At 57.2% G+C, this 27972-nt stretch overlaps 2 protein-coding genes across 2 annotated transcripts; both read left to right on the plus strand.

Moving 5' to 3' along the window:
* The first annotated feature begins 5226 nt into the window (after nt 1-5226).
* On the plus strand, nt 5227-8622 carry CPLANE2 (ciliogenesis and planar polarity effector complex subunit 2). Its single transcript, XM_054579623.1, has 6 exons — nt 5227-5252; nt 5613-5761; nt 6804-6956; nt 7553-7677; nt 7992-8128; nt 8373-8622. Exons 1-6 carry the CDS (start codon nt 5227-5229, stop codon nt 8620-8622), a joined length of 840 nt encoding a protein of 279 aa, XP_054435598.1.
* A 10475-nt stretch (nt 8623-19097) lies between these two features.
* Nucleotides 19098-27756, plus strand: ARHGEF19 (Rho guanine nucleotide exchange factor 19). Its single transcript, XM_054579624.1, has 15 exons — nt 19098-19527; nt 19945-20208; nt 20379-20487; nt 20565-20641; nt 20963-21225; nt 21989-22149; nt 22250-22402; nt 22616-22745; nt 22894-22968; nt 23142-23231; nt 23407-23567; nt 25428-25586; nt 25854-25933; nt 27075-27179; nt 27599-27756. The coding sequence occupies exons 1-15, from the start codon at nt 19113-19115 to the stop codon at nt 27754-27756; spliced, it is 2400 nt and encodes a 799-aa protein (XP_054435599.1). The 5' UTR covers nt 19098-19112.
* The last annotated feature ends 216 nt before the right edge of the window (nt 27757-27972 follow it).

The following is a 27972-nucleotide window of genomic DNA, read 5'->3' on the forward strand; positions in this document are numbered from 1 at the left end:
TTGAGTCCTGGGTGCTCTGTCGGAGGCAGCCTTGAGAAGGAAACAACGTACTGGAGGAGAAAAAGGCTCATTCCCCCCCCCCCCCCCCCCCATCTCTGTTGGTAAAGCCTGGGTCGGACCCCTTCTCTGGCATCTGCCGTGCTTCCGAGCACCACTGCCAGGCTGGCTTGCCTGCCTGCCCTCTCTGCCCCAGCCCCCACCTGTGGGAAAGCCCGTGTTTTCCCCACGGGGCTGGGCTCTGGGCCCAGGCCCTGTCAGCATGCACAAAGCTAAGCTGATGTTTTAAGTAAATGTCTAAGAGGCTGGTAGAGTATGTCATACCCTCATCAGGGAACTGGTCTGCTTACCCCCTGCAGCAAAGGGGAGGGCTGAGGCCCAGGCCTTAGCAGACAGAAGTCTGGGAGGAAGAAGGAGGCTCCTGCCCCAGAGCCAAGGATCCTGGGCTGCCTCCCACCCTTAAGAAGATCAGGGGAGCCCAGGACGAGCCTGGGGATTATTCATTCTCAGCAGCTGTGCCCTGAGCAAGTACGGAGCCCTGGGGCACTGAGACATACAGTAGGTGCGGTGGGAAGCCACCAGAGGGTTTTACAAGCAGGAGGTGACACAAGAGGCTGTCCAGGTCAAGGACACAAACCTTGTTGCCAAGCCCAGAGCCCAGGCCTGGCACATTGCAGCCTCCAGAACTCCTTGGGCATGATCTAGCAGCTCCAAGCCCAAATCCTGTATTGAGTAATGGAATCTGGACATTTTAATCTGCCCCTCTACCCTACTGCCCTGTTTTCTTGTTTGTTTTGTCTTCTTTTTTTAAAGATTTTTAGAGAGAGGGGAGGGAGAGAAACATCGATGTGTGAGAGAAATATTGATAGGTTGCCCCTCGCACGTCCCCAACTGAGGATCTGGCCCACAACCCAGGCATGTGCCCTGACCAGGAATCAAACTGGCAACCTTTCGGTTCACAGGCTGGTGCTCAATCCACTGAGCCACACCAGCCAGGGCTGCCCTGCTTCTAAGCGTAGTTATCTAGTTCTTCGATTTTATTCCCACCAGAGTGTGGAATACCCAAGGGCAAGATCTGTATCTTTTTCACTGTTTCCTGCCAGTGTCTGGCTGGGCACAAGAAATGCTCATAAATATTCAACAAATACTGTCCTAGCCCACTCATGCCCAGAATGTTCACTCTGCTTCCTTACTGGTCCTTCCAGGCTCACGCTCCGCAGGCCTTTCTCCAAGCTGCAGCACTAGCCAGTTGTCAGTCAACACATTTTTATTAAGTTTTTACTGTATGGCAGCCATATTTTAGGTAGTAGGGATTATTATGGGCTGAATTATGCTCCTGGGAAAATTCATATGTTGAAGTCCTAACCCCCAGGACCTCAGTATGTGATCATACTCATCGATAGGGTCTTTAGTGAGGTGATTAAAGTAAAAGCAGGTCATTAGTGTGGGCTCTAAACCAACATGACTGCTGTCCTAAGAAGGAGAAGAAATCTGGATAGGGACTCGTAAGGAAAGGGGTGAAGACACCTGCGAGCCCCAGAGGCAGGCAGGCCTGGAGCGCATCCTCCCTCAGCCCTCAGACGGACTGACCCTACCAACACCTTGATCTCCAATTTCTAACTTCCAGAACTACAGGCATTTCTGTTGTTTAAGCCGCTCAGCTTGCGGTGCTTTGTTACCACAGCCCGAGGAAACTAATACAGGGGTGTAACTACAAAAAGCTGCGGCCCCTATCCTCCGGGAGCTTCTGTCCGAGGTGAGGGAGCCGGACCACCCATTTTAAAATGTTAGGGTCAAGGACAGGGTGGTGTGAGAGAGCAAGCCTGGGGCAAATCCTTGAGCGGTGGAGGGGAGACCTCCCTGTGCAGCGACATTCACCGGGGCCGGAGTCGGGAAGCAGCTGTCCCTGTACGGCACTGGGGGTGGCGCTGGAAACGGCAAGGCAGGGGCCCTAAAGGGCAGCAGAAAAGGGCCAGGAGAAGAGGGTGGCAGTTGAATCAAAGAGCAAGAGATCAGGGGCCAGTCACAGAAGGCCTCGAAGGCATGGCTTTTGGGTTTCATTCTGAGTGCAGTGACTATCTGAAGACTATAATTGTGGGTGTGGCACTGCTGGATTTACGTTGTAAGACCTCACTCTGGCCCCTGTGTGGCATCCCAGAGGGCAGGCAGGGAAACTCCGAAGGAAGCAGCTGCCCCGGGGCCAGGCAAGCGATGAAAACAAATCTGACCGTGTCCTTTCTCCACTGATGGCACACTCCGGACCCGGGCAGCCCCCCGCCCCCTGCCCCTGCTGTCCAGGGCCTCAGGCCTTTGTGGGAGTCTGCCCACCTGGGCCATCTACTTGAGGCTGGTGACTGTGTGGATTAAGTTCTCCTCTCAAGACCTTGTGGGGCCTCACCCAGGAGGTGTTCAATCAACGTGGGGGGAAGGCCATGAAGAAAAGAGTGGATTAATCAGAAGCTTCTACCCTAGAAGTACCTGTACATGGATGGTCACCTGCTTCACTTGAGGCCCTAAGAGGAGCAGCAACTTGCTTAAGGGGATATACTACTCAGTGGTCAAAGGGGCCCAGGGAGGGGAACTCACTAGATCAAGATGGGTCACAAGCACCCTTCTGCAACGCCGTTCTGGCCACCTTACTCCCAGATCCCAACTGCTGCCTGGCCTCCTGTCCCCAGCAGCGGAGTTTATCTAAATTAGGCTTACGGACCCTATTATGGACTGAATTGCGTGCATAGGGTCTATAAGCCTAATTTATGTATGTTAAAGCCCTAACCCCCAATGTGACTTATTTGGAGATAGAGCCTTCAAGGAGATACAACGTTAAATGAGGTAATAATTGTGGGGCCCTAATTCAGTATCATTGGTATCCTTATAAAAAGAGGAAGACACTAAGAGTGCACTCACAGGACCTCGCCAGGTAGCTCAGTTGTTTGGAGCATCATCCCGATGCACCAAGGTTGCAGGTTCAATCCCCAGTCAGGGCATGTACAAGAATCAACCAATAAATGCATGAATAGGTGGAACAACAAACTGATGTTTCTTTCCCTCTCTCTCTTCTTTCCTCTTTCTAAAATCAATAAATAAAATTTTTTAAAAAAGGAGTGCATGCACAGAGAAAAGGCCACACGAGGAAACAGTGAGAAGGCAGCCTCCTACAATCCAGAAGGAAAGGCCTCACCACAAACCAACCCTGCTGGCACCTTGATCTTGAATTCTAGCTGCCAGAACTGTGAGAAAATAAATCTCTGTTGTTTAGGCCACCCCGTCTCTGGCAACCTGTCACGGCAGCCCCAGCGGACTGATACAGAGCTTAGCTTCCTGGACTGCCTAGTGCTCTTGTCACAGGTGCAGGCTCACAGACCCATCTGATGCCCTGAAACAGAATCTTGGGAGGATGGAGCCCAAGAATCCATGTTTTCAACGGGCCCCTGGTGCCCCCCGAAGCTCCCGAGCGCAGTCAAGACTGATTCCTGAGGCTAACGCTCTGGCCGCCAGCTCCTCTGACCATCAGCCCCCATCTCTGTGCCTGGGAGGGCTTCGTATCTTCTCTGGCCTTCAGGTTAACTGGCAGGCTCATTCTGCCAAGCTGCTTCACTTCCTCACACTCCCCCTGAGTCCGCTCTGAGGCAAGCAAGCGCAGGGCTGGGTGTGAAGTCTGGAAACCCAGAGGTGAGTCAGATCTGAGCCCTGCCGCTGGGGCACGGCTGGTCCACGGAGGGACCACAGCTGTGAAGTACGCTGGCTCCGGGCAGATCCGGTGAGGGCCGCAGGAAGGGGAGCTGAGCCACCTGGGAGTGTGGGCAGGTTTCAAGCACAAAATCCTGCAGCAGCGGTTATTCATTTGTTGTATCTCTGTGTAGCTGCAGTGGCAGCAACTTGAGGGAAGTGCCCTGTCTTACACATCCTGGTCCCCTCCACCCCACTGGACATAATGGACCCCCACAATTGGTGGGATTGTGGTCCTCTGGCTGCTTCCAGCTTTATTAGGAACAGCCATCAAAGTTTTAAAAACAGAAGGCCCCATCTGGCAGAACAGATACACACTTCAGAGTCCAGAAACCCTGGGTTCTGCGTTGAGTTTTCCCACTGACCAGCTGTGCCGTGTAGCCCTAGACAATCATATTGTCTCTGAGCCTCTTCATCTGTGAAGGAAAAAAGGGATAATAGTATTTCCGACACAGGCTTTTTTATAGAAACAAGGCAACCTCTGTACAGCCCCCACTGCCTGGAACTCAGTTGGCCTTTAGTTAAAGTGAACTCATAGGTTATTCCTTACAGAACAGCGATTCCGCCCTACATGAAGGCACTGGAACAGGACACTGGTAAAAATCAAGTGTAATAGGCAACCTCTCAGTACTGACCTACCTGCATCCCATCCTGCTAACAGGCACTCACTGAGCACACACCTTCAGGTAGGAGGCCCAGCGCCCAGTGTTGGAACAGTGTAGATGGCTTCATGGCCTCAGTGCTGCAATGTCTGCTCCAGCAGGGCAGGGACTCCTTGTTGACCCATGTATTCCCAGCAGCTAGACAAGGCTGAGCACAGCGTAGGTGTTCAGTAATTAGTTGTTGAATGAACGGGATGAATCGGTCAATCAACAAATGACTGGCAAGTACAAGTGGGCCCCGGACTCAGTTTTTAAGACCTTGCTCTCTCGGAGCTGCTTTTCCCCCATCCGTGAAGGCAGAGGGGTGTAAGTCATCTCGACGTCCTGCCTAGCAGGACTGATAGAGCAGTAATAGTACTTACTGAGCATTGCTGTGGACAGGGCACTGTTGTAAAGAATCCTAGGAGGTAATAGTATTTCACCTCCACTTTATAGAAAAGGGAACCGGCACAGAGGCAGTGGACCCTCTCCGCCTGGAGAGGCGGGATTTGATTAAGTTTCGGAAGAAAGACTGGGGCTCCGACTAAGCAATAGAGGAGAAGAGGACCCCTGGTCGGAGGGGAAGGCCCTGTCCAAGCTGTCACTGCTCCGCGGTAGCTGCTGACCCACCGGAGACCACCCCCGCCCCAAACAAGGCAACCCAACCCCGCCCCCTGGCGTCGTCATGACAACACCTCCGCACATGCGCCTCCTGCTCCCGCGCCTGGCCGGGCAGCGCGCGCCGAAGCCGGTCGCAGGCCGGGCGGAAGGAGGCCCGGCGGGCTCGGCGGCGGGAGCGCGGAAAGAACTTTTAAAGGGACCTTCTCCATCCTAGCCTGTTCGCCCGCAGGGACTGCCGATGGTGAGGGCTGGGTGGCCCCGAGTGTCAGCATCGAGGAGGCAGAGGAGAAGCAGGGCCGTGTGACTTCTCCTGGAGGTGACAAGGGAAAGAAGAGCTGTGTAAATACCCTCAAGGCAATAAATGGGATGGCTGCCCCCTGGGGAGCAGTACGGGGGTAGGAGAGACTATGGAATAGTACCTTCTGGGTAATAAGAGGTAGACAGGAATGAGTGACCTCCCAGGACAGTGAAAGGGAGCGTGGACTCCCAAAATGCTAATCTGCATAATAAGAAGGGTGGGGCTCCAGACTTCTCCAGCATCCAAGGAGGGGGCGAGCCAGACGGCAGGTGAAGAAGGCTCACAGGTCCAGCTTGGGACAGTTACCCTTTCCCTTCTGCTCTCAGCATTCTGCCATCTCCCTACCCCATCGGGTGCCCAGCCATGGCCAGACCACCCGCCCCAGGCTCGGTGATTGTCCCAGACTGGCACGAAAGTGCCGAAGGCAAGGAGTACCTGGCCTGCATCCTGCGCAAGAACCGCCGGCGGGTGTTTGGTAAGTCTCCCCCAATCTCCCCTCCCCGAGCCTGTCACCTGCCATTCCTTAGGGAGAATGGTGTCACCTGTCGCTCCCTTGGGGGACCAGAGAAGCAGGGCAGTGAGGGCCTGCTCCACTGCATTCCCCAGCCTGGGGGACCCCTGGACTATCCCTGGGGCCCCCACCCCAAAATCTCCTAAGAGCTAATTCCATCACCAGTGCCAGGAACATGGAAACAAGTGAAATCCTGCCAAGATCTACTGTCACCAGAGAGGCTGTTGACTGAGCCCGCACCCGGGGCCAGGCCCTCTGCTGGGCACTTCACACAATAGACTCCCATTGCACCTTCTCCACAGCCCATCTTACAGACTTGTTGTGACTAGCGAGTAGACACAAGCCTCTTTCATATCCTGCTGGATGAAGCCAGCTCCCCCAGGCAGGGCCGCGTTGGCAGGCCAGCAGAAACCCTTGGCATCGGCTGTGAGAGTCCAGCTCTGACCAGGAGGGACAAAGCCCCCGAAGACTTAAAGCCGGATAATGAGAGGGCAACCAACAATTTAGGTCTTTGAGGTCCTATGCCTACAGACATATCACAATTTAGATTTTTCTTTAGCAAGTTTTAAAATGAAAACATTCATAAAGATCTTGATGCATTAACTCTAAGGAGTTTATAGTAATTGGGAATACTTTTGCTGATCGTTCTCTGCTAAGAATTTTGAAACGCCTTGCTTTTATGGGTGAGAGATCTAGAATGTTAATGACAAAGAAATCTAGAACATGCGATAATAATATCAATAAAAACTATCTCATGCATCCAACTTAAAAAAGTAATTTGCTGTTCCTTGGAGTGGGCCCTGGCCCTGCCCACAGAGCGCAAGTGTTCTCAGCAGAGCTGCTCATCCAGGGACACTGCTCGGGCCCCAGGCCCCAGGAATGAGTAGAGAGAACCACAGCTGGTTGGCAGTGAAAAGGCCCTTAGATGAAGTTGTGCCACCCAGAGTCTGATTGGGCAAGACTGGGTGGGACAACCTGACCCCACAGGGCTCCCTACTTGCCCCAGGGCTGCTCGAGCGACCGGTGCTGCCCCCAGCCGTGGCCATTGACACGGCCAGCTACAAGATCTTCGTGTCTGGGAAGAGTGGCGTGGGCAAGACGGCACTGGTGGCCAAGCTAGCTGGCCTGGAGGTGCCCGTGGTACACCACGAGACCATTGGTGAGTCCATCTTTGGAGGCCTCCTCAGGGTGGGGAAAAGACTGTCTCTGGACCACACGACCTGGGATGTGAACCAGCTCCGCTACTCTGCAGGCTTGGAAAGTCACTTCGATCCTCTCTGAGCCTATGTTGGCTCCTCCGTCCAACAGGGACGATAGTACCAATCCCATGGGATTGTTGGGAGGTTGGTGTTAGAGATACGGGCGGTAACATGCCTAGCATGGAGCTGGCACAATGTAGGCGCTCAGGAAACACTAATCTTTTCTTGTCTCCCCCCACCCCCTCGATGCTGATTGGCCATCACGTTGCAACGTCCTCCTGTATCCTGGGACTTTTGGGTCCCCTTGTCCATATGAGTGAAACTTCATTGTCAAGGCTGGGGCTAGGGCTGTATCTCCCTGGTAGACTGGAGGCTCCTCCAGGGCAGGTCGGTTTCCCTCATCAGACTGAGAACTCCCCCAGGTCAGAGACTTGGCCTTCCCCGTCAGACTTGGACTCCTGAGGGCAGGGATGTAGTCTTCCCGTCTTTTCCTAGCCCCCAGCCTCTCTCCGCCTCCGCCTCTCCCATGCTAAGTGGCTGGCCCTGGCCTCCCTAGGCATCCAGACCACCGTGGTGTTTTGGCCAGCCAAGCTGCAGGTCAGTGACCGTATCGTCATGTTCCGCTTTGAGTTCTGGGACTGCGGGGAGTCTGCGCTCAGAAAGTTCGATCACATGCTGCCGGTGAGCAGGCAGGCGGGCCCGGGTGGGTCCCGGAGGGGCTGGTTGTCTGAGGTGGGCCTCTGAGTCCAGCTGTCTGAGCCCAGCCTGCCCGGTTTGCAGGAGCCAGAATGGGGCATGAGTGGGCTGCGGGTGCTGCCCCCCGGGAGAGCTCTGAGCTGACATCGAGGACTGGGTCCCAGCCTGTGCTCTGCCCTGGGACCAGGCACTCACTGCTCTGGGCGTCAGTTTCCCAGTCTGTGAAAGGCGGGCTCTACAGCTGATGGGAGGGTTCTGGTCCCGTGGTTAGAGCCTTGAATCAGCCTCTCCATCCCTAGGCCTGCAAGGAGAAAACAGATGCTTTCCTCTTCCTCTTCTCTTTTACCGACCGTGCCTCCTTTGAAGACCTCCCTGGACAGCTGACCCGCATAGCAGGGGAGGCCCCTGGTGTCGTCAGGATGGTCATCGGCTCCAAGTATCCTTTGGTTGGCCCCTAGGACGGTCAGAGGCCACACTTGGCAAGACGTGGACCCTGCCTCTGTCCAGCCATGGGGCCCAACCCCACGGGCTTTACCTTAAAGGCTGGAGCTGGCCTCCCCCAGACCCTGGGTGCGGGACTCCGGGGAGGAGGGAGAAGCCTGGGTCTGAAGGCTGGGGGTGTTCTTGGGGGGGAGATCATTAGCAGAGATGCCTGACCAGGCTCCTTAATCCTCCTCCAGATTTGACCAGTACATGCACACGGACGTGCCTGAACGTGACCTCACCACCTTCCGCCAGGCCTGGGATCTGCCCCTCCTGCGGGTGAAGAGTGTGCCCGGGCGGCGGCTGGCAGATGGGCACACACTGGATGGGCGGGCGGGGCTGGCCGACGTTGCCCACGTGCTCAATAGCCTGGCGGAGCAGCTGTGGCACCAGGACCAGGTGGCAGCTGGCCTGCTCCCCAGCCCCCAAGAGAACACCCCCAGCTGACATGAGTGGGCACGTGTGACCCCTACTCCCAACCCTCAGGTGACACCCAGCAGGGGACAGGACCCACGACATAGGACCGGGACAGGGATATCGATCTCATCCTGAGGATTGGTCAGGGAGGATGGTGGCCTGTGAAGGCTGCCCCAGCAGCACTTTCTTTGCAGAATTCATGGCGGTGAGGTGGGGGCTTAACGCTCTGTGGAGCGGTGGTTTGAGGCCCTCTGCCCTCCCCCGTGGCCCTGGAGGTCGAGGCTCTGGAAACTGAGGAACCACATGGGCAGGGCCCGGAACTCAAGCATCTCCACCAGCTTCCTGCGATCCCCTCGCTTCTGTAGCACACAGGGGCGTGGCTGGGGAGGGGGGGTGTCTCAGTGGGGCCCTGGACCTCAAGTGACCAATTGAGAGCCCATGTTACAGGGTGGGGGAAAAAATAGGTTTACAGTTGTTTCTATGGAAAATAATACAATAATCAATAAATAATACTACAAGAATAAACTTTCGCATATTCACAACCATAAACCTTTCATCCCACTCTGCAGTTGAGGTAGTACCATCTGCTGTACCAGAAAACCCTGAAGTCTCAGTGGCCCAACTCTCTAGAAGTTTTTTTCTTGTTCATGTCTCAGCTCAGGTGGAGGGGAAGGTGGCCGTGGGGGTCTCTCCTCCACGCACACACTCAGAGACCCAGGCTCTGACATCTTCAACACATGGCTTCCCAATTTGCCCTGGGGCATCACCATCCAGTGAGCAGGGCACTGAGTGCGACTGAGCGGTCACCCACGAGGTTTCTGTGGACTTGGCCTAGGGTACTGTACCTCATTCCTGCACACATGGTCACATGAAGCTGCTGGGGAGGCTGGGAAATGTAGTCCATCTGTGTGTCCAGGAGGCAAGCCTCTGCTCTGCAGTGCCTTTCTTGATCATGAGGCTGTCACGCCACGCTTAGGACAGGGGCCTGCCAGCCTCGGGGGATCAGAAAGCAGCTTCACTGGACCAGGTGGCGGCCAGGGAGTGAGTTGGCCTGTTGGCATCTCTGCCCTGTGGGTAGCCAGCAAGGACAGGAACAAGAAGGTGAGTGAACTTACTCATTTTTGTGTCTCACTTTTGTCCCACCAGCCAGAGACACTGGTGAATGCAGGCTTCTCACGAGAAGTGAGGCTCTTCCCCCTCGTGAGAAGTCAGCACTGGCAGCTCTGCATACCCACACTCACACACGTGACCATGTGTGCACACACCCGCCAGCACTGACCTAAAATGCTCTCCCCTCCTGGCACACACAGGAGGCTCATACATGCCCCCTCCCCGCACCGCCCCTGCTCACACTCCGGAGCACACTGATTGCCTGCGTGGCACTTGCCACGTCTGTCTACCTTGGACGCTGCCTGTATGCTTGTCAGCCCTTCCAGGACCTAAAGGACTGATCAGCATCTTCTTACCACCACCTCGGTTCACAGCTGAGGTTTGATCTTACCTTAGAAAAGGAACGTCCCGGGGCAGGACCCACGGCTCACAACGGCACAGCCTGTAGACCCCAGACCTTCCCACGGCGGCCGCCAGCTCTGCTCCCAGGCAGCGGCCTTCAGCCTGGTCCCCTCTGTTCCTAGCTCCCGTTGACCTTACCCCACCAGGGCAGCAGCAAACTGTGGGAGGGGGACCCGGTGGAGGTAGTCCCTGGGCCTGACTATCACCCTCCAGCTACAGGTACCAGCTATTCCACATCCCAGCCAGTTATCGCTGGGCTTAAAACTCCCCCAGAAAGGAAGCTTCCGAATCCTCCTTCAGTACCAGCTCCGCTAAGACCCATAAGGTTGCTCTGCGAAATAACCCAGGTCCCCCCACGACAGGGCAGGCCCGTCTTACCCTGGGAGCCCTGCTCCAGTCAGAGAATCGCCCGTCACCCGCCGTCACTCCGAACCGTCGGTGAACGGCTCCCTTCACCATCTCCTCGGGAAAGAACAAACCAGGGAGGACAATGGGCCTGGGATTTGGAGTCCGGCCACCGGCCTTCCCAGTTTGGTCACCATGGCATATCCAGTATCTGCTGCACAGCAGTATGCTGTCAGTTAGTAGTCACTGAATAAACTTATGTGTTGTTTACTCATCCATCCACCCACCCTTCCATCCTCATGTCCACTGTCCATGCTTTCGTCTGCCCCCCCGCCTGGCCGTTGTCCATCCGTCCACCCATCTGCCCATACACCTCCATGTGTGCACTCGTTTATAGAGATTTGCCGGTTGTTTTCCTGTCTAGTTTACTCACCCATCCATCAGTCTGTCCAGGCCTCTCCCACATGTGCATTCATTTGGTTTTAACCTCTCTGTCTGCCCGCCCCTCTTTGCGTCCATCCGTCCATCCATCCATCCCACCCATCCACAGGTTCCTAGCCAGGCCCTGAGGGGAAGGCCGCACAGAAACAGCAATGAATCACCCCTCATTCCCGTATTCCCAGAGCTCTCTGTGCGGGCAGGGCAAGGGGGGAGCCTTCCCCCACCCCAGGGCCATGACACCCCGCTTCTTGGGCCCTGGGATAAACATTTGCCATCCCTCTGACAGGAGTGCTCCAATCCGAGTTTGCTGTCCCAGCCCCGCAGATGGCCCAGAGCCCGGTGACAGGCCTGAAGGACCCCTACGTCCTGCCCCACACCTGCCTCTGTGGCCCACTCACTGGCTCTGCAGCCATTCTCATCATAATGACGCGGCTTTGGTGTTGACCTTGAAGCTGGACCTTGATTTCTTTGGGCTTCAGTTTTCTCAGCCAGAACATACCAGCTCCTCACAGGGCAAGTGTGAAACTCCTGCACTCATTTATTTCCCCCTCCCTGGGGGGCTCAGGTCTGTCACCCCCACTTCCTCGTGCTGCAGTTTGGGTCATTGTCATCTCTGTGGCAACCTTTTGCTGAGCACCCTGGACTGGATGCTGGGCACACAGAAGTTAACCAGAACTTTTCATTCCCTCAGGGAGCTTCCAGTTTTTAATGAACCCTGGTTAGGTCCTAAAGGGCTACGCTCCCCAGAAGTGGTGTTACTGAGTAATTGCCCTTGTCATTTGGTGGGAATGAGAGGGAGAATCATCAAAAGAACTTGTCCCCGGAAGTGTGACACCCTCATTCCCGGGCCTTCCTTGGCTTCTCATGGGTTGAGCAATAGATACGGGCCCTGGTCCCACAGGCCCTTGGGAACACAGCCCTCTGCGGCTAGTGGGGAGGGGGCAAGGCCTCCCAGCAGCCCTGTCACCAGCCTTAGCTCTCAGTGGATGGGAGGCCAGAGGATCAGGGGCGTAGTGGGCAGAGGGGTCAGCCTCAGCATGGAGTTTAGCGGCGGCCTGGCTCCACAGCAGGAGGGCACGTGCGCACAGGTGTGTGGGACACCTTGGTTGATAAGGCAAGCCGCTCAGCATGCACCATGAGCACATGAGTACCCCCCAGGGGGCCGGCTCTCCGGAGATGGTGAGGGTTGTCCCACGCTCAGGTCTGGCAGGGGCAGGATCCCCTGCGGGGCCTCCAAAGAGCAGGGGGACAGCTCCATGCTCTGACAGGGAGGTTAGGCCGCCCTATACAGTCTCTAAGCCTGGAGGAAGGTGTCCCGTGTCTGCCACCCAGAGTGTGGCCCCAGCAGCTGCCTCCTCGAGCTCACTTAGCATCTCTTTATCATCACGGTGGGCAAACAGCTGGCCGGTAACATGGAGGAGTTCCTCATGCCACGAGTACAGGAGGGGTAGGGGCACAGGGTTGAGCCTAGTCAGGAGGGCTTCTATGAGAATGAAGCAGAAGCCCCCGGACTGGAGGTCAGGAGATGGGGACGCAAGCTGGTTCTGCCTCCTGTAAGCTCTGTCTTTGCTTGTCTATAAGCCTGTTTTCTTTCTTGTACAATGGGGACAATAATACCCCTGTGGAAGTGCGTTTGGACTGGGGGGGGACAGCTTCAACGCTAGCGCCTGCATCTCCAGCCTACCTTGCCCAGAGCAACCACGTGCCCAGCAGGTGGGATATCCCCGGGGCGCGGGGGGGCCGGGGATGGCGGGGGGGACCGGGCACGGAGGGGGCCGGACCTTTCTAGAAGGGGAGGGGTACTGAGCCTTTGGAAGGGGTGGGGCGGGGCCGAGCTGGGAAGGCCGGAAGCTGGGTCTGGAGGCGCAGGGCCAGGCTCTAGCGGGAGGGGCGGGAGTGCAAGGAGTGGAATCGAGATCCCCGCAGGACCCGGCGCGCTCCACAGCCCAGGTACAAGCAAGGCCTTTCGCGCAGGGGAACCTCACTCTCTTCTACTGGAAGCTGTTGGCTGTGCGTCTGGGCTTCACCATCGCTTTCGAGGTAGGCTCAAGTTCAGGCTCTGCCGCCTACTGATTGTAAATGGGGATATATTACAAAATAGGGTCTATTTCATAGTATCGTTACGAAGATTCAATGTCCAGCACTTGCACAGTGCCTAGCACGTCATAGGTGCTCGGTGATTTAGTATCACTAGTACAACTACTATTACCTTGGCAACGGAGTTGGAGGAAGAGAGGAAGCATGTTCGCTCCAGCTTTGCTCAAGATTCCTGTTTTCCAGCCGTGCCTCTAACAGGGTCCCAGTGTTAAGGGGTTCTAATTATATCTCTGTGATTTGGGCAAATGACAACTTGTTTATGCTTCGGTGTCTTCACTTGTAAAACAAGAGTAGTAGTTGTATTTACCTCCTAGAGTCATGAGGATTAAATGAATTAATTAATACCCGGAAAACCCTCAGAATAGTGCCTTGCATTTAGTAAGCGCTCTATAAATTAAGATTGCTAAGGCAATCATTCTCTCTTTGGTCACCTTTCTCCCCAGCACGTGGTATTCTTCTTCCTGCACTTCATTGCTTGGCTCGTGCCCAACGTGCCAGCTAGCATCCTGGCTACCAAGATACAGCGCTACCCCTACCTGGCTAAGCAGGCGCTCGCGGACTACCGCGGGGCGCCGCCGTCTGTCAGTGAGCCTGCGGACCCTGGCCCCACCCCTCTGGCCACGCCCCCTGCCCGCCCCCAGGCTTTAACTCAGCGTCCACCCCCCCCTCCCCCCCATTTCTGGTTTGTCCTCGCCCAGAGGGAGGGATTGTTCGGATTACCTCTAATTATCTCCTAGCCCCGCCCTTCGCCAAACTCCACCCACGCTACGCCCCCTTTTAAAGTAGATCCCGGCTCCAGTCTACTTTGCTCTGTGGGCCGGCCTGCTCAGCCTGACCGAGTCGTGCTTTCTGTTCGCTGCAGCAGCAGCTCTGTTCCCGGAGCCCAGGATGCAGGAGCGAGCGAGGCAAGACTGCGCTTCCAGGACCCTAGGTCCCCAAGATGCTCCTTCGATTATGGTTCTCTGCTTCTAGTTAGGGGTCTGGGCAGTACCTTGGCCAGCGTCCTCAAGGTAGCCCCAGAGGGAGCTGGATGACAGGATTAGAGTTCTCTGAAGACCCCAAGGTCTGCCTTGCCTTCCTCTCCCTGTTCCCCGTCTCCTGCCCTATGCGCAATGCTGCAATAAACCTCTCTCTGCACCCCTGCGTGCTGACTCTCCCTGGACACCTGGCCCCCACTCCCTGTGAGCAGTCTCTCCTCATTATGTGATGCTCTGGGTAGGGCAAGGGGAATATGAGGGAGTGGAGGCACCTGATCACTTTGACTGAATGGCCACCCATTGGTAGGGGGAGCTCATTGGAGTCTGGGCTCTGGATCCCTGCCCCATATGTTCATCAAGGCCTGTAGTGTATGGATAAAAATAAAAGGATTTAGTTAGGTCAGCTGAGACACCTCCCAAAAGACTTTCACACTCTTTTCACCAGATCTTCTACAAAGCCTTGTGAGGCAGTACCGCAGAGCGATCAAGGGCACATGCTGGTGGCGGAGTCAGACAGACCTGGATTTGGATATTACTTCTGACTCTTATTAGCTGTGTGACCCTGAGCAAGTCATTTAATTCCTGGAACCTCAATTTCACCATCTGTGAGAGGGGTGCATCATAGACCTGATGAGAGATTTAAACAGGATCCTGCCCATTACAACCTGTACAAGCCTCGTATCTCAGCTGAAAAGTGGGAGCTGTATCAGGATCCAGGGCAGTGCCTGGCATGTAGCGAGTGTGCAATAAGAGTTATTAGCAACATGAATATTAGTATTTATATACATATTCATGTTAATGCTAAGTGCCTGGCAGTCACCAAGTGCTCAAATGGCAGGTGGTACTAGGAAGAGAGCAGCTTTTCCTTTCAGGGGCTTGGGAAGCATGCATGCCAGACAAGGGTAGGCCCTCCTTACCTGATGCTGGTCCTGCTTGGGTTATTTCAGTTGGTTTATTGAGGGCTCATTGGGTGTGGAGACTAGAGTCTGGGAAGGCTTCCTGGTGGAGGAGGCCACTGGAGATGGTGAGATGGGTCATTCATGAAGAGCAGTGATGCTGGACAGGCTGGCCCGAATGATGCCAGATGCATCACATCGCCTACCTTCCTGATTTCCGTCTCCCAACCATAGAGGTGGGTGTTCCCACTTGATAGCCACTGTAGCGGGCTCAGAGAGGGTTGGCACACCGAGGGGTTCTCGAGGTCCCTGAGGAGCCCAAGGCTTGAGAGTTTCCCTGCGAAGCTTCCGCAATGCTCCCCATCCCCAAGGAAAGTCCTGAGCCTGTCTCCCATTTGGGAAGCTCTAGCAGAGGGTGACCTGTCTCGTGGGAAGAAAAGCAGTGCCTCCCCATCCTTAGGACGTCAGTCTGGGGTCCTTCAGAGCCTCTCCTGGGCATAGGACTCCCATTGTTCCAGCCCCCCTCTTGTACCCCAGACTGGCCAAACCGGTTCTGGGGAAGGGGGGCGGGGAGCAGGCACGTTGAGACAGCCGCCTGCCCGCCTGCAAGGTTCCCTCCGCCTTCACCTCCCCCCCTCCCTGCCCCACACAATACCCAGGAGCTTGCATTGCCCGGGCTCAGGGGCCATGCTGACATCGCCCCCTGAGGACCTGGCTGCAACCCCAGAGCCCCCAGGGTGGCCTGGAGCCCTGGACCGTGCCGGAGGCTGGACGGAGCTCCCTGGCTGAGGTAGGGCCCTGCACGGCTGCCAGCAGCCCCATCCTCCTCCCGCCAGCCTTCCAGAGCGAGTCCTTTGTGCTGCCTGACTGGCCTCTGCTCCTGGTCCGCACTCACTTAGGGCCTCCTGGGACTCCACAGCCTGCTTGGCCTGGATCCCCTTTCCAGCCATGACCTTCCACCTGGCTTTGTCCCTTTAGGGGCTGAGGGGTCTTAGCAGGGTTCCTACTCCTCTGGGCAGCAGGGCAAGGGGCATCAGGGAAGAAGGGGTAGGGAAAAACCGGGCACAGGAGGCCAGAGGTGCTTTGCCTGGACCTTGGTAGTGTCCAGGGACCCTCTCTGCCAGCCTTGCCAAGGGGATCCATTGTCCTGGGATTGGCAGTGCCCATGGGATGGGACTCTTGGCCCCTGCCCATCCTTCTCAGCCTGCAGAGACACTCTCGATGACACAGCTTTCCTAGAAGGGGCAGCCAGGAAGGGCCTTAGGGGCTACTTTAGAGATGGGGACACTGAGGTCCAGGGACAGACTATGACTTGACTAAGGCGAGCCACACCAGCCAGGGCATAAGGCCACACAGGTTGTCCACATCCACACCGGGCCTTGAACTTTGGCAGGGGTTTTCCCCTGTGGGTTCCAGAGTGACTCTGGCCTAACGGGCACTGGAGCATCCTGTGATCATGTCTTGGGCAGGGAATGTCCCTGCTCCCTTGGCCAGGTCTCTTCTTGAGGTTTTTTCCTTTCTAGCAGAGATGAGCTACACGCAATATAAACACAGATCTGCGCCTCCATGGTCCCCATCACTGAGGTTGAGCGGGCCACATCCCTGGAAGGTCACGGGGCAGGCAGCACAGCTAGATGGGTCATCCCCTGGCTTGGACCCTGGCTTCTCCCCCAGAGACCTGCCTCCAGCCCCGTCTCCCCTAGCAAGCTTTCCACCACCACCGACATTCACCGCCTGCCCTGAAGCTTTAGGAGGTTGTTCCTGCCCCGAGGGCTCATGTTTATCTCTGCAACTGACAGAGGGGTGGAGGGGTTCCTTCCTGCCCTTCAGGTGCTTCCAGAACCCAGGTGGAGAAAATCTCCCAGAATACAAGGGAACAGGGGCATGCATGTATTCTTGCACGTGTGTGCCCACAGAAGCAAGCGGGACTCCTGTGTTGAGGACTTCTGGTTCCCAGAGAGAAAGAGACCTACCTACCTGTCTAGCAGACAGTGGTCCCATGTCACCTGCCAGGTGCTTCGACAAAGTAGAGTGCGTCTCACCCTCACTGCCTCAGTTTCCCCATCTGTGTAGTAGTCCAAGCCATCTCCCAAACTGGAGAAAGGCTGATAATAATATTCAGAAGCATGACCATCAATGACAGAGCTCCCACTATGTTATCCTTAGTTCTCGTATTAGCGTTTTGAAGTTGGCATGACTATCCTACTTACCAAATGAGGAAATTGAGATACTTGCTTAGATGGAGAGGGGTTTAAGGTATGAGCTGAAGCAGTCCCTGGGGGGGACAGCAACTGTCCCTTAGGAGCGGCATGCTCCCCACCCAGGCAGGGGATGAAGAGAACAGGGGAAGAGCTGAGGGTCTGCGCAGAGAGAGCGGGGCCCAGTCGCAGATCCAGCTGTCCCCTCTGGGCTGTCTCCTCCCTCCCTCTCTCCCTGGGTCACTGACGCTGTCACTGTTTCTCTCAGGCCATGGCTTTCTCCCTGTCTGTGTGTACTAGGTCCCTAGGTATTTGAGCCAGAACGGTTAGCTATTACTTCCTCCAAGAAGCCATCTAGGAAGGCTCAGATCGCGCTGAGCCCAGCACCCTGCTCTCCTGGTTCCTCTGGCTCTGCTCTTGCCAACTTAGATTGTAACCATCTCATTTTTGGCTTCCCCACTGGACTGGCAACCCCTCGGGGCATGAAATGTTCGTCCATCTGTCTCCCCGGGTTTTTCTGGGCTTCACATTTGTCTCTGAGTATCTGGTCTGTCTGAAATTTTCAGTGTCTCTTTCTGTCGCCATCTCTGTGTCCCTGAATGTCTCAGTGTCTGTGATTTCTGGTTTTCAGCCTTTTGGGTCTGTTTCTAAGCTGCTGTCTAAAGGGTCTCTTTCTCCAGGTCTCTAACTTGGTGTCTGTCTCCTGGGCCTCCTGGCCCTGCCAGGCTGGGCACTGCCCTTTTGGCCTAACGGAGCTCTGGGGTTGGCGGGGGGTCCTTGCTGCCCCGCCTGCCCACAGCGAGGCCAGGCTAGGGTAGGCCCCCGCCCAGCCGCTGCCTGCTCCCTCCCTCCCTACCGCCTGCCTCACCACAGGGTTTGATGAATCAAACTCTTTGTCTGGGTGGGATCTCCCCCAGCCAGCTGGGCAGAGAGAGGGCTTCCCCTGCCGGAGCAATCGAACAGCAGCAGCGGGCCTCGTCTGGAGAGGTGAGGGGCTGTAGGAGGGCCGCCGGCGGAGGGCCACGGGGCAAGGGCTGTGGGAGCTTGGCCCCCTGGATCCCTAGGCCTGTCCTGAGGCTTCGGCAGCCTCCCTGGGATGGCTGCCTACACAGAGAGGATCCCTTCAGCCTGGCCTGGTGCCTGGGCTGGGAGCCGGGGTAGGGAAGAAACCCTCCTCACCCCAAGCTGGGGGGCCGGGACACCTCCCTGTCCTTCTCCTGGGAGGGCCCAGCCTGATCTGCGTGGTGGCACGCCTGCCAGTCTGTGACCCTCCCAGCCAGCTTGGCATGGGTGTGGGCAGCGCTCAGCACTGAAGGCGGCAACTCTGGGCATGGGAAGGGAGGTTGGGTAACACCAAAGCCAGGACTTCTGGGCCTGTGTGTTTGTCTGCATCCTGGTGAATGTGAATGGAACAGAGTGTGAGAAAGCCTGAGTGGATATGTAAATAACTGATGGGCCAGTGTGTGTGTAAATATGTAGTTGTGTGTGTGGCGTGACTGTGTGAGCCTGCGAATGTGAAATGTCTGAGTGTGTCTGTGAAAGTGTGTATGTCAATATGTGTATTTGGGAGAAAATGTGTGTGGACGTTACATGAAACATACATGGATTTGTGGGATAGGGTGTATGTCTGTACATCTGATCATATGTCAGTGAGAATTAGAAAATGTACAAGGTGGCTTAAAGCACAGATTCAGACGCTAGACGGCCTGGGTTTGAATCCTGGTTTGGCCATTCACCAAATAACCTCTGTGCCTCACTTCCCTCACTTGTACAGTGGGGATAATAATAGCACCAACTCAGGGTTGTTGTGAGGATTAGGTGAGATAATATGTGTAAAGCACTTGGCCTATCCTTCATTAAGTGCCAAGTATTAGCTTTTCCTGTAGAATTAGGGGTGTGAGTGTGCTGGTACAGGTGGATGTGCACGCATGTCTACACGAGGGTTTGTCCAGGCCTCCAGGACGTGGTCGCTTACTGGCCAGCCCTGCTGCCCTGTGTCTGGCTTTCATACCTTCTCCCCTGCAGGCCCAGGTGAGTGGCAGAGCAAAAGAGGAATGGACTGTGGGCCACCTGCCACCCTCCAGTCCCACCTGGCCGGGCCACCTGGTCCTGCCCGCCACCCAGTGGCTGTGTGCCAGCAGGAGAGTCTGTCCTTTGTGGAGTTGCCCACCCTGCAGCCCCCAAGCCCTGTGTGTCTGGATCTCTTTCCGGTCACCCCAGAGGAGCTGCAGGCTCCCGGCAGCCGCTGGTCCCTGGGGACCCCTGCTCCTCTCCAAGGGCTGCTATGGCCACCATCCCCAGGAGTCCCAGACACCGAGACGGCTACCAGTGGGGGGATGCGGCCCAGCAGGGCTGGCAGCTGGCCACACTGCCCTAGTGCCCAGCCCCCAGCCCTGGAGGGATCCTGGAGTCCCCAGCACCCACAGCCGCAGCGCCGGGCCAGCCATGGCTCAGAGAAGAAGTCAGCCTGTGAGTCACTCTGGGTGAGGGGGTGGTGGCCCACTGGAGTGAGTAGGGGACAGGTTGGGTGGCTCTTTAGGACTCCTAAGCCCCAGAGTTCCCTAAACAGGCAGGACAAGTGGTGGATTTCAGTGATAGGGAACTGGAGCTCCAGGAAGAGGAATGGCTTGTCTGAGGTCACACAGCAAATGAGTGGCTGTCCTGGTCTCCCTGGCCCTTTGCCCCCCATTTCCCCACTGCATTCAGGCATTGTGCTCTCTCTACCCCTCTCATCGAATTCATTTCTGTGGGGACCAGCTCTTGGCAAAAACATTGCCCTTTCACTTGGGCATGTTGCCCAGATGCTCAGGGCCACACGGCAGCAGCAGAGAGGGGGTGGGGAGAGACCCCAGAGGACGCCAGCCTGTGTTCTCACCCCACCTGCAGGGCGCAAGATGCGGGTGTACCAGCGTGAAGAGGCCCAGGCTGTCTTCCTCGAGCCTGGCCAGGTGGCAGAGCAGTCCCTGGGCACAGAGGAGCCTAGGTCGCTGGAGCTGTCTGGGCCCAGCCGAGTGGGCCTTGAGGGGCCTGAGCGGAGGCGCTTCTCAGCCTCTGAGCTGATGACCCGGCTGCACTCTTCCCTGCGCCTGGGGCGGAATTCGGCAGCCAGGGCGCTGACCCAAGGGTCAGGCACTGGAGGAGCCCGGGAAGGTACCTGCCCCTCCCCTGGGCTCTTAGAGCAGCCCATGAGCCAGATGCGGGGTGGAGCAAGGCTCACTCACTGGACACCCGAGACTGGGCGCTGGTCAGCTGGAGTGCGGCGCCTGGGTGCCCAGGGCCACTCTCTTTGGGCTACCCACCTCAGCTCTTGTCCTCTTCAGGGAAAGCATCTGGCAGGGACTCGCGCAGTGTAGAGATGAGGGTGGACGGTGCGATGACCGCAGCCCCTGTGGACCCGAGCGGGGGCCATGGCAGCCGGCCTGAGTCCAGGTACCGCCTCCCAGTCCGGATCGGGTATGAGGCTGGGGCGCAGGCAAAGGAGAGCCCTGACATTCTCTCTTTCCTAGGCTGGAATCACAGGAAGAGCCAGCTCTGGGTTCCAGAAGCGCCAGCGAGAGACGACAGTCACGGTTCCTCCTTAACTGTACGTGGGAGGGGGTCCTAGAGGTAGAGGCTAGGGGTTTAGGGAACCTGGGAAACTGGGGCTCCGAGAGTTGAGAGGTAGGGATCGTGTAAGAGGAACTGAATCTCAGTATCCAGCACAGCGGTTAGCACGCAGTTGGTGCTCAAGCAGTGTTTTTGAGATGAGTGAGTGAATGAATGAATGAATGAATTCACTGTGTCCCGCTATCCGAACCTTCGGAAAGACTTGTTGAGCGAGGCAGGCCCTTAGGGGAGCCCGGGAGGCGTCCGGCCGCGGCTGGCGGGCGCCCCACAGCCCTCCCCTGCCCCTCTCCCCGCCCAGCCGTCCTCTACCAGGAATACAGCGACGTGGCCAGCGCCCGCGAACTGCGGCGGCAGCAGCGAGAGGAGGAGGGCCCGGGGGACGAGGCCGAGGGCGCGGAGGAGGGGCCCGGACCACCGCGCGCCAACCTCTCCCCAAGCAGCTCCTTCCGGGCGCAGCGCTCGGCGCGAGGCTCCACCTTCTCGCTGTGGCAGGACATCCCCGATGTGCGCGGGAGCGGCGTCCTGGCCACGCTGAGCCTGCGCGACTGCAAATTGCAGGAGGTGCGGGCGGGGACTTGGAGGGGCGGGACGGGGCGGGGTGGGGCCAGCAGAGCTGCCAGTCCGGGGAGGTGGTCCTGAGGCCCAGAGGGGGTTGGGCAACAGAATGAGCGAGTTCAGAAGTAACCAGTCCCGAGATTTAGTGGGACAGCAAACTGAAGAAGATGGGGAACTTGGGGCCACAGGAGGGCGGAACCGATGGGACGGTGTATCCGAAGGTGGTTGCCAGGACCCTAACAAGGCGGGGCTGGCTGCAAGCGAAGAAGGAGGAGCCTGGCATCCAAAAGCCCTTGGAGAAGCTGGGCGAGGGGCGGTGCCAACGGGGGGAGGCCTAGAATAGGGCAGGGCCAGAGCGGGGGCGGATTCAGGCTGGGCCACAGAAAGGGAATCGCTGAAAGCCGGGGAGGGGAAGCTTCAGAGCCAAAGGTAGCCTAACCGCGTGGTGGGTGGGGGACCAGGCGGGGCCAAAAGCAGGGGCGGAGTCAACTGAAGGGCGGGGCCGTCGGATGACTGGCAGGGCTCGATGCTCAGGGTTGGGGGCTTAATCTAGGGCTTCAGTTTGGTTTGAACTTGCACGCGGCAGAAGATGGGTCCCAAATCCCACAAGGCACCAGATCAGAGATGGGACTAGAGATGGGGCCAGAAACAGGGGATGAGGCTGTGTCTAAGGAGGTGGTGTCCAGGGCTTGGGGTGGGGGCTATGAGAGGAGAGGGCGCCCGGGTGGTCTGGTCCGGCAGGTTCAACTCTGCATCCACCCTTGCTCAGGCCAAGTTTGAGCTGATCACGTCCGAAGCCTCATACATCCACAGCCTGTCGGTGGCCGTGGACCACTTCTTAGGCTCAGCTGAGCTGAGTGAGTGTTTGGGGGCGCAGGACAAACAGTGGCTGTTCTCCAAACTGCCCGAGGTCAAGAGCACCAGCGAGAGGTGAGGGACTGGCCTGGCTAGGGGCGGGACCGAGCCTGTGATTGGCCAGGCTCCCAGGTCTCGGGCCTCACCCTAGCCCTGACCCCTTACTGATCCCTAGGTTCCTGCAGGACCTGGAGCAGCGACTAGAGGCAGATGTACTGCGCTTCAGCGTGTGCGACGTTGTGTTGCACCACTGCCCGGCCTTCCGCCGTGTCTACCTGCCCTACGTTACCAACCAGGCCTACCAGGAGCGCACGTACCAGCGCCTGCTGTAGGGCTGGGGACTCTGACAGGGGGGAGGATAAAGGGGTTCTCAGGTGGCGTTAGGTGCAGAGGACTGGGTGAGGAAGGGTGACCTGAGAGGGAGGGGTCCCTGAAAAGGGATCTGTGGCCAGAATGCACGAAGGATGTGCTGAGAAAGCACCTGAAGAACCAGTGGGGTGGCTGGATCAACTGTGACCCCAGACCCCTCCCCATCTCTCAGCCTGGAGAACCCCAAGTTCCCTGGCATCCTGGCTCGCCTAGAAGAGTCTCCCGTGTGCCAACGTCTGCCCCTCACCTCCTTCCTCATCCTGCCATTTCAGAGGATCACCCGCCTCAAGATGCTGGTGGAGGTACCTAGAGGGGGGGACATCACGCTGCAGTGAGGGCTGGTGAAGGAGAGGCTGCTGTGCCCTCCGCAGCCCCTCTGGGCACCCACGGATGGGTGGGATCATGGCGGGAGGTCGTGGCCTGATTCATTGAACCAACCCCACCCTCTAGAACATCCTGAAGCGGACAGCACAGGGCTCTGAAGATGAAGACATGGCCACCAAGGCCTTCAATGCACTCAAGGAGGTGAGCTCGGCAGGGCAGGGGCTATCTGGCTCCCAGGGGCCTCCCCGGAGCCCCAGTGAGCCTCTGAAAGAGCCCCAGCCTTCAGAGCTTCTGGTCACCAGGTGGGAGTCTGAGGCTGGGCTCTGGGAGCCGGGGTTGTGGGGCTGCAGGTGACCCACCCACGGCCTCCCCAGCTGGTGCAAGAATGCAATGCCAGTGTGCAGTCCATGAAGAGGACAGAGGAGCTCATCCACCTGAGCAAGAAGATCCACTTTGAGGGCAAGGTGCATGCCCATAGCAGGCGGGATGGGCACACAAAGGGCAGCTCTTGTCCCCTCCTTCCCTGAGGGCTGCAGGCCAATGCATCAATGCCCACCCCCTCCCATCCCTAGCCTGTGCCCTCTGCCCTGCTGCCCTGGGTCTGACCTGTCCCCCACCTTGCCTCCTCCACCTTCCCAGATCTTCCCACTGATCTCTCAGGCCCGCTGGCTGGTGCGGCATGGGGAGCTGGTGGAGCTGGCACCGCTGCCCGCTGCCCCCCCGGCCAAGCTGAAGCTGTCCAGCAAGGCAGTCTACCTGCACCTCTTCAATGACTGCTTGCTTCTCTCCCGGCGGAAGGAGTGAGTTGGGGCAGGGTGTAGGGGAAGGTAGGTTGGAGCTGGGCTCCCTTCTGCCCCACTAATGGGCTCACAACCAGTCGATCACTGGGCCTGGAAGCCCCAGCCTGCGCCAGCCGGGGAAGCTCTAGCAAGAAAAGCACAGATTCAAGGCAAGTTCATTTTCCAGAATCAAGAGCCGGACTATGTACAGAGGACTTGAAGCTCTGAGCTTAGGTCACTGAGAGCAGAGATTAAGAGGACAGCCGTGGAGTCCCAGGTCTGCCCTGAGTCACAGCGGTAACAGCCAACCTTTGCTATGTGCCTGTTCTGTGCCAGGCATGCTGTGTGGATCACTCCCTTTTGTCCTCTAAGTATTTCTCTGGGAAGTAGGCGCCGTTGTTATTCTCAGTGTCTTGGAGCTGGTACATGCAGGAGTCAGGAGGCCAGGTCTGGGTGATGCCCGATCTCAGCTCTTAACCACTGTACTACCCTGCCTTCCATCTGTAAAGTAGAGGCTACTATGTAGGGAGAACCATGTGATAATAATACATGAAAAGAACTTAGCACGTACCTGGCACATAGTGAACGCTCACTCAGTATTAGCTGTGCTTATTAAAGTTTGGGATGAAGATTTCCTGAATGAGGTGAGACTTGAAGACTGGATGGGAGGAAGAATGGACATCTTCTGCTATAGGAAGAGTTCATTTCTGATTTATTCCTTTTATTCAGTACAGCATCACTGAACCCCTGTTCTGTACTGGGTCTTCTGATGGCTGCTGGGGATACAGAAATGAATGGGACTTGTTCTCGGCTCACAGGAGCTCTCGCACCAGTGAGAACACATCCTGATTGGCACCTGGCCAGGGTTTTGATGGAAGGGTGTACCCGTACTATAGCCTACCCTGGTGTGGGGTGAGAATCAGTAAAGTGTCACAGAGGAAGGGACATTTGAGGTGGGTTTTGAAGGATAAGTAGGAGTTTTCCAGGTAGGGAAGGAGTTTGGGGGGATATAGCAAAGTCACAGTAAGGCATGAGAGCAGAGTGTGTGTGGTGGAAAATGAAGCCTATGGGTCCGGATTTGTAGAGGGGGAAGTTGGAATGTTGGACGTCGGCGCAGTGAGGCTGGGCTTTCTGAGGGCAGTAGGGAGCATGGAGAATTAAGCAGAGGTGTGGCATTTTACTCTTGGCCAATTTGGAAGATGGACCAGAGGGGGAGACCGGAAGCGCTTGCACTTGCCCGGGTGGGAGTAGTAGGGCGCTTGGGGATAGGTGGGTTCTGGGGACAATAAGGACACAGATAGAAAGTAGCTGCTGGTGTGGGGTGAGGGGAAAGGGAAGAGAAGCAGTTTCTTCCCGGGAACTTGGTGGGGTCTTTCACTGGGGTGAGGAGCAGCGAAGGGATCTGGTTTGGAGTGGGAGATCCTGAATTCTGTTTAGATGGGTTGACGTGAAGGAACCTATGGAACATCCTCAAATCCCGCCCCCTCTCCCAACCACTCATCTTTTCTACAAGTGGTTATTGGACCAAATAAAGCAGAACAAGAGACAAAGTCCAGCTTCTAGGCCAGTCAGTGAGTCAGGTCTCATCAGAGTTTCTCCTGGTTGGCTCTTCGAATGGGCTCAGGGCAGAGGTTCAGAGAGAAGGTGACAGCTTGTGGTCAGGGGCTGGCCCGCTCACCTTCCACCTGTCAGCAACCTGGCGGGAACAGAGCTCCCAATTCCTTTTGTGGACTTTGCTGGCTGCCAGGGAGGCAGCGCCCTGTGCCACCAAGATTCCTTGGGGAAGGTTCTAGAGGGACAGATGACCCCTTCTCCCTTTAATCAGAACTGAGCTGTCCTGAGGGTGGAGCCCGGCTGACCTCGCCTGCCCTGGTCCTGCAGGCTGGGGAAGTTTGCCGTTTTTGTCCATGCCAAGATGGCCGAGCTGCAGGTGAAGGACCTGAGCCTAAAGCCCCAGGGCATCCCTGGCCACGTGTTCCTCCTTCAGCTCCTCCACGGGCAGCATGCGAAGCACCAGTTCCTGCTGAGGGCGCAGACAGAGTGAGTGGGCCTGGCCGTGGGGAGAGGGGGCCCCGCCCCAGGCAGGCCCTGGCCTTTTTCCTCTGGCTCCAGGGCATGGGCAGAGCTGGCGCCCATGGATTCTGGGCCTGCTCTGTGCTCCAGGCAGGGGTGTGTGTCCTGGGGTGGGGAAGACGTGACCTGGTTCCCGAGTCTGGACATCATACCACATTCTCCCAGCCGTTTCACCACCTCGGCCCTGGGAAAATGCAGTTTGCATGGTGTGATAACTCAGCCTCCCTTCCCTAGAAGCGAGAAGCAGCGGTGGATCTCCGCCATGTGCCCCTCCAGCCCCCAGGAGGACAAGGAGGTCATCAGCGAGGGGGAAGGTAGCAGCCTGCCACCCTCCTCCCTCCAAGGCCCACATCCCCTGGCCTGGGTACCTCGTTGCTTTCCCCCTTCCCTCCAATCCTGGGTGCCATGTGGCCAGCGGGGCTACCAAGGAGAGGGATCCACTGGCCTGGGGGAGTCAGGGGTGGCTCTGCAGAACCTTGAAGGACAGGAAGAATTTACATAGGACAGGCCGACCCCCATATGCACAGGCAGCACCTGGGATATGACAAAGCCTTTTATATCCTCCTGTTTCATCCCCACAGAAGCCCATTTTACAAGTTAGAAAACAGAGCTTCAAGAGGTAAAGTGGCTTGTCCAAGTTCACCCAATACTACCAGCCCACCTAGCATGGCAGGAAGGTCTGAGGGCTTGGACTGGAATAGCTTCTCTGGCTTGAGTCAGGGGTCCTGTTTATGCTGGTGGGTGAGCTTCCCATTCCAAAGAGGTGGTCAGGGAAGGGCCCTGAAGGACGAGGAGGGCAGCCATGAAAGGACCTGGGGCAGAGTGTTCCCGGTCAGAGGAATGGCCAGTGCAAAGGCCCTGTGGCCGGAGGGAGCTTCGAGTGTTTGAGGAACATCAAGGTGATCAGTGTGGCTGAGCTTCCTGAGTGAGGGGGAGCAGGAAAGAAGAGGAGAGGAGATAAGGTTAGCAAGGGGCAACATAAGACCACGCAGGGCTTTGAGGCTGCAGGGAGGACTTTGGACTTTTCCCTGAGAGCAGGAAGCCTTGGAGGGTTATAAATGGGGGAGTGATATGGCTTGAATCCCAGTCCAGGAGAACAGCATGGCGGGAGCACCAGATCGGCATTGGGGGACATATGAAGGGGCCGTCACTGTTCTGTGAGGGGTTTCTGGGGGCAGCTGGGCATTGGCCTGGAGGTCAGGAGCAAGGAGTCGGATTGAGCTGGGGAGGAGAGAGCTCTGGGCGCAGAAACAGTAACTGAAGCTGCGAGGGGCTGGATCGCGTAGGGCGTGTGTTTAGGCTAAGAGAGGAGAAGAGTGGCCAGGGTTGGGCAGGGAGGGGCAGACGAAAAGGAGCAGCAGCGACCACTATCCCACCCCTTACTTCCTCCTACTGCCCCTCCCTGCCCGCCCCATCATGCTCTGGGGACTCCCTCAGTCTCTCTTGGGCCGTCAGACCGCCCCCAGGTTCAGTGTGTCAGGACGTACAAGGCGCTGCAGCCGGATGAGCTGACCTTGGAGAAGACTGACATCCTGGCAGTGAGGACCCAGACAAGTGATGGTGAGAGAGGCCCTCTGCGAAGGCCTCCCCCAAGGGGCTTGGGTGAGCAGGAGGGAGCTAGACGGCTGAGACATCACAGGAAAAGGTTATGCACATATTGATTAACCGGCCTCAGCATGCAGGAATGAAGTTAGACAAGAGGAGGAACTTCCTACTTGTAAAGATGTAGGATTGAGAGGAACTGAAGGGGGAGAGTGGGAAATACCCTTTGAGGATGTCAGGAAAAACAGGTCAGAAGTTCCTCTACGAGGCTGCTAGAGGCAGGGCCCTTCCTGGAGCTGGGAGATGCTGAGAGGGCGTCAGCTGGGCCCGAGGGGTACGGACGAGGCTTGCATCAGGGCTTAGGGGCCTTCCCTCGCAGGCCTGCCCTGGTGTCGCTCTGATGCCACTGACACGGCTCCTGGCCTGTGTGCCCCCAGGCTGGCTGGAGGGAGTCCGCCTGGCAGATGGCGAGAAGGGGTGGGTGCCCCAGGCCTACGTGGAGGAGATCAGCAGCCTCAGTGCCCGCCTCCGGAACCTCCGGGAGAGTAAGCGGATCACAAGTGCCACCAGCAAACTCGGGGAGCCTCCTGCGTGATGGGCAGCCGTGGCCTGGGACCCTGGCTCCATGCCCGGCTCCTGGACAGGTCTGGAGGGGTCCTGCCATAGCTCCATGCCCCAGGCCACCGCTGCTGGGACTTCTGCTCCGTGGCCAGGCGTCGAGAGCGGAGCTGTCCTCATGCTTCTCAGTGTCCCCTCTTTAGGGCCGAAGATGGTTTCTTCCTCTGGCATGAGGGCCACTAGGGGTGACCTC

Source organism: Pteronotus mesoamericanus, unplaced genomic scaffold (genome assembly GCF_021234165.1).
Source record: "Pteronotus mesoamericanus isolate MK-2021 breed Mesoamerican mustached bat unplaced genomic scaffold, CSHL_Meso_final contig_557, whole genome shotgun sequence".
NCBI lineage: Eukaryota > Metazoa > Chordata > Mammalia > Chiroptera > Mormoopidae > Pteronotus > Pteronotus mesoamericanus.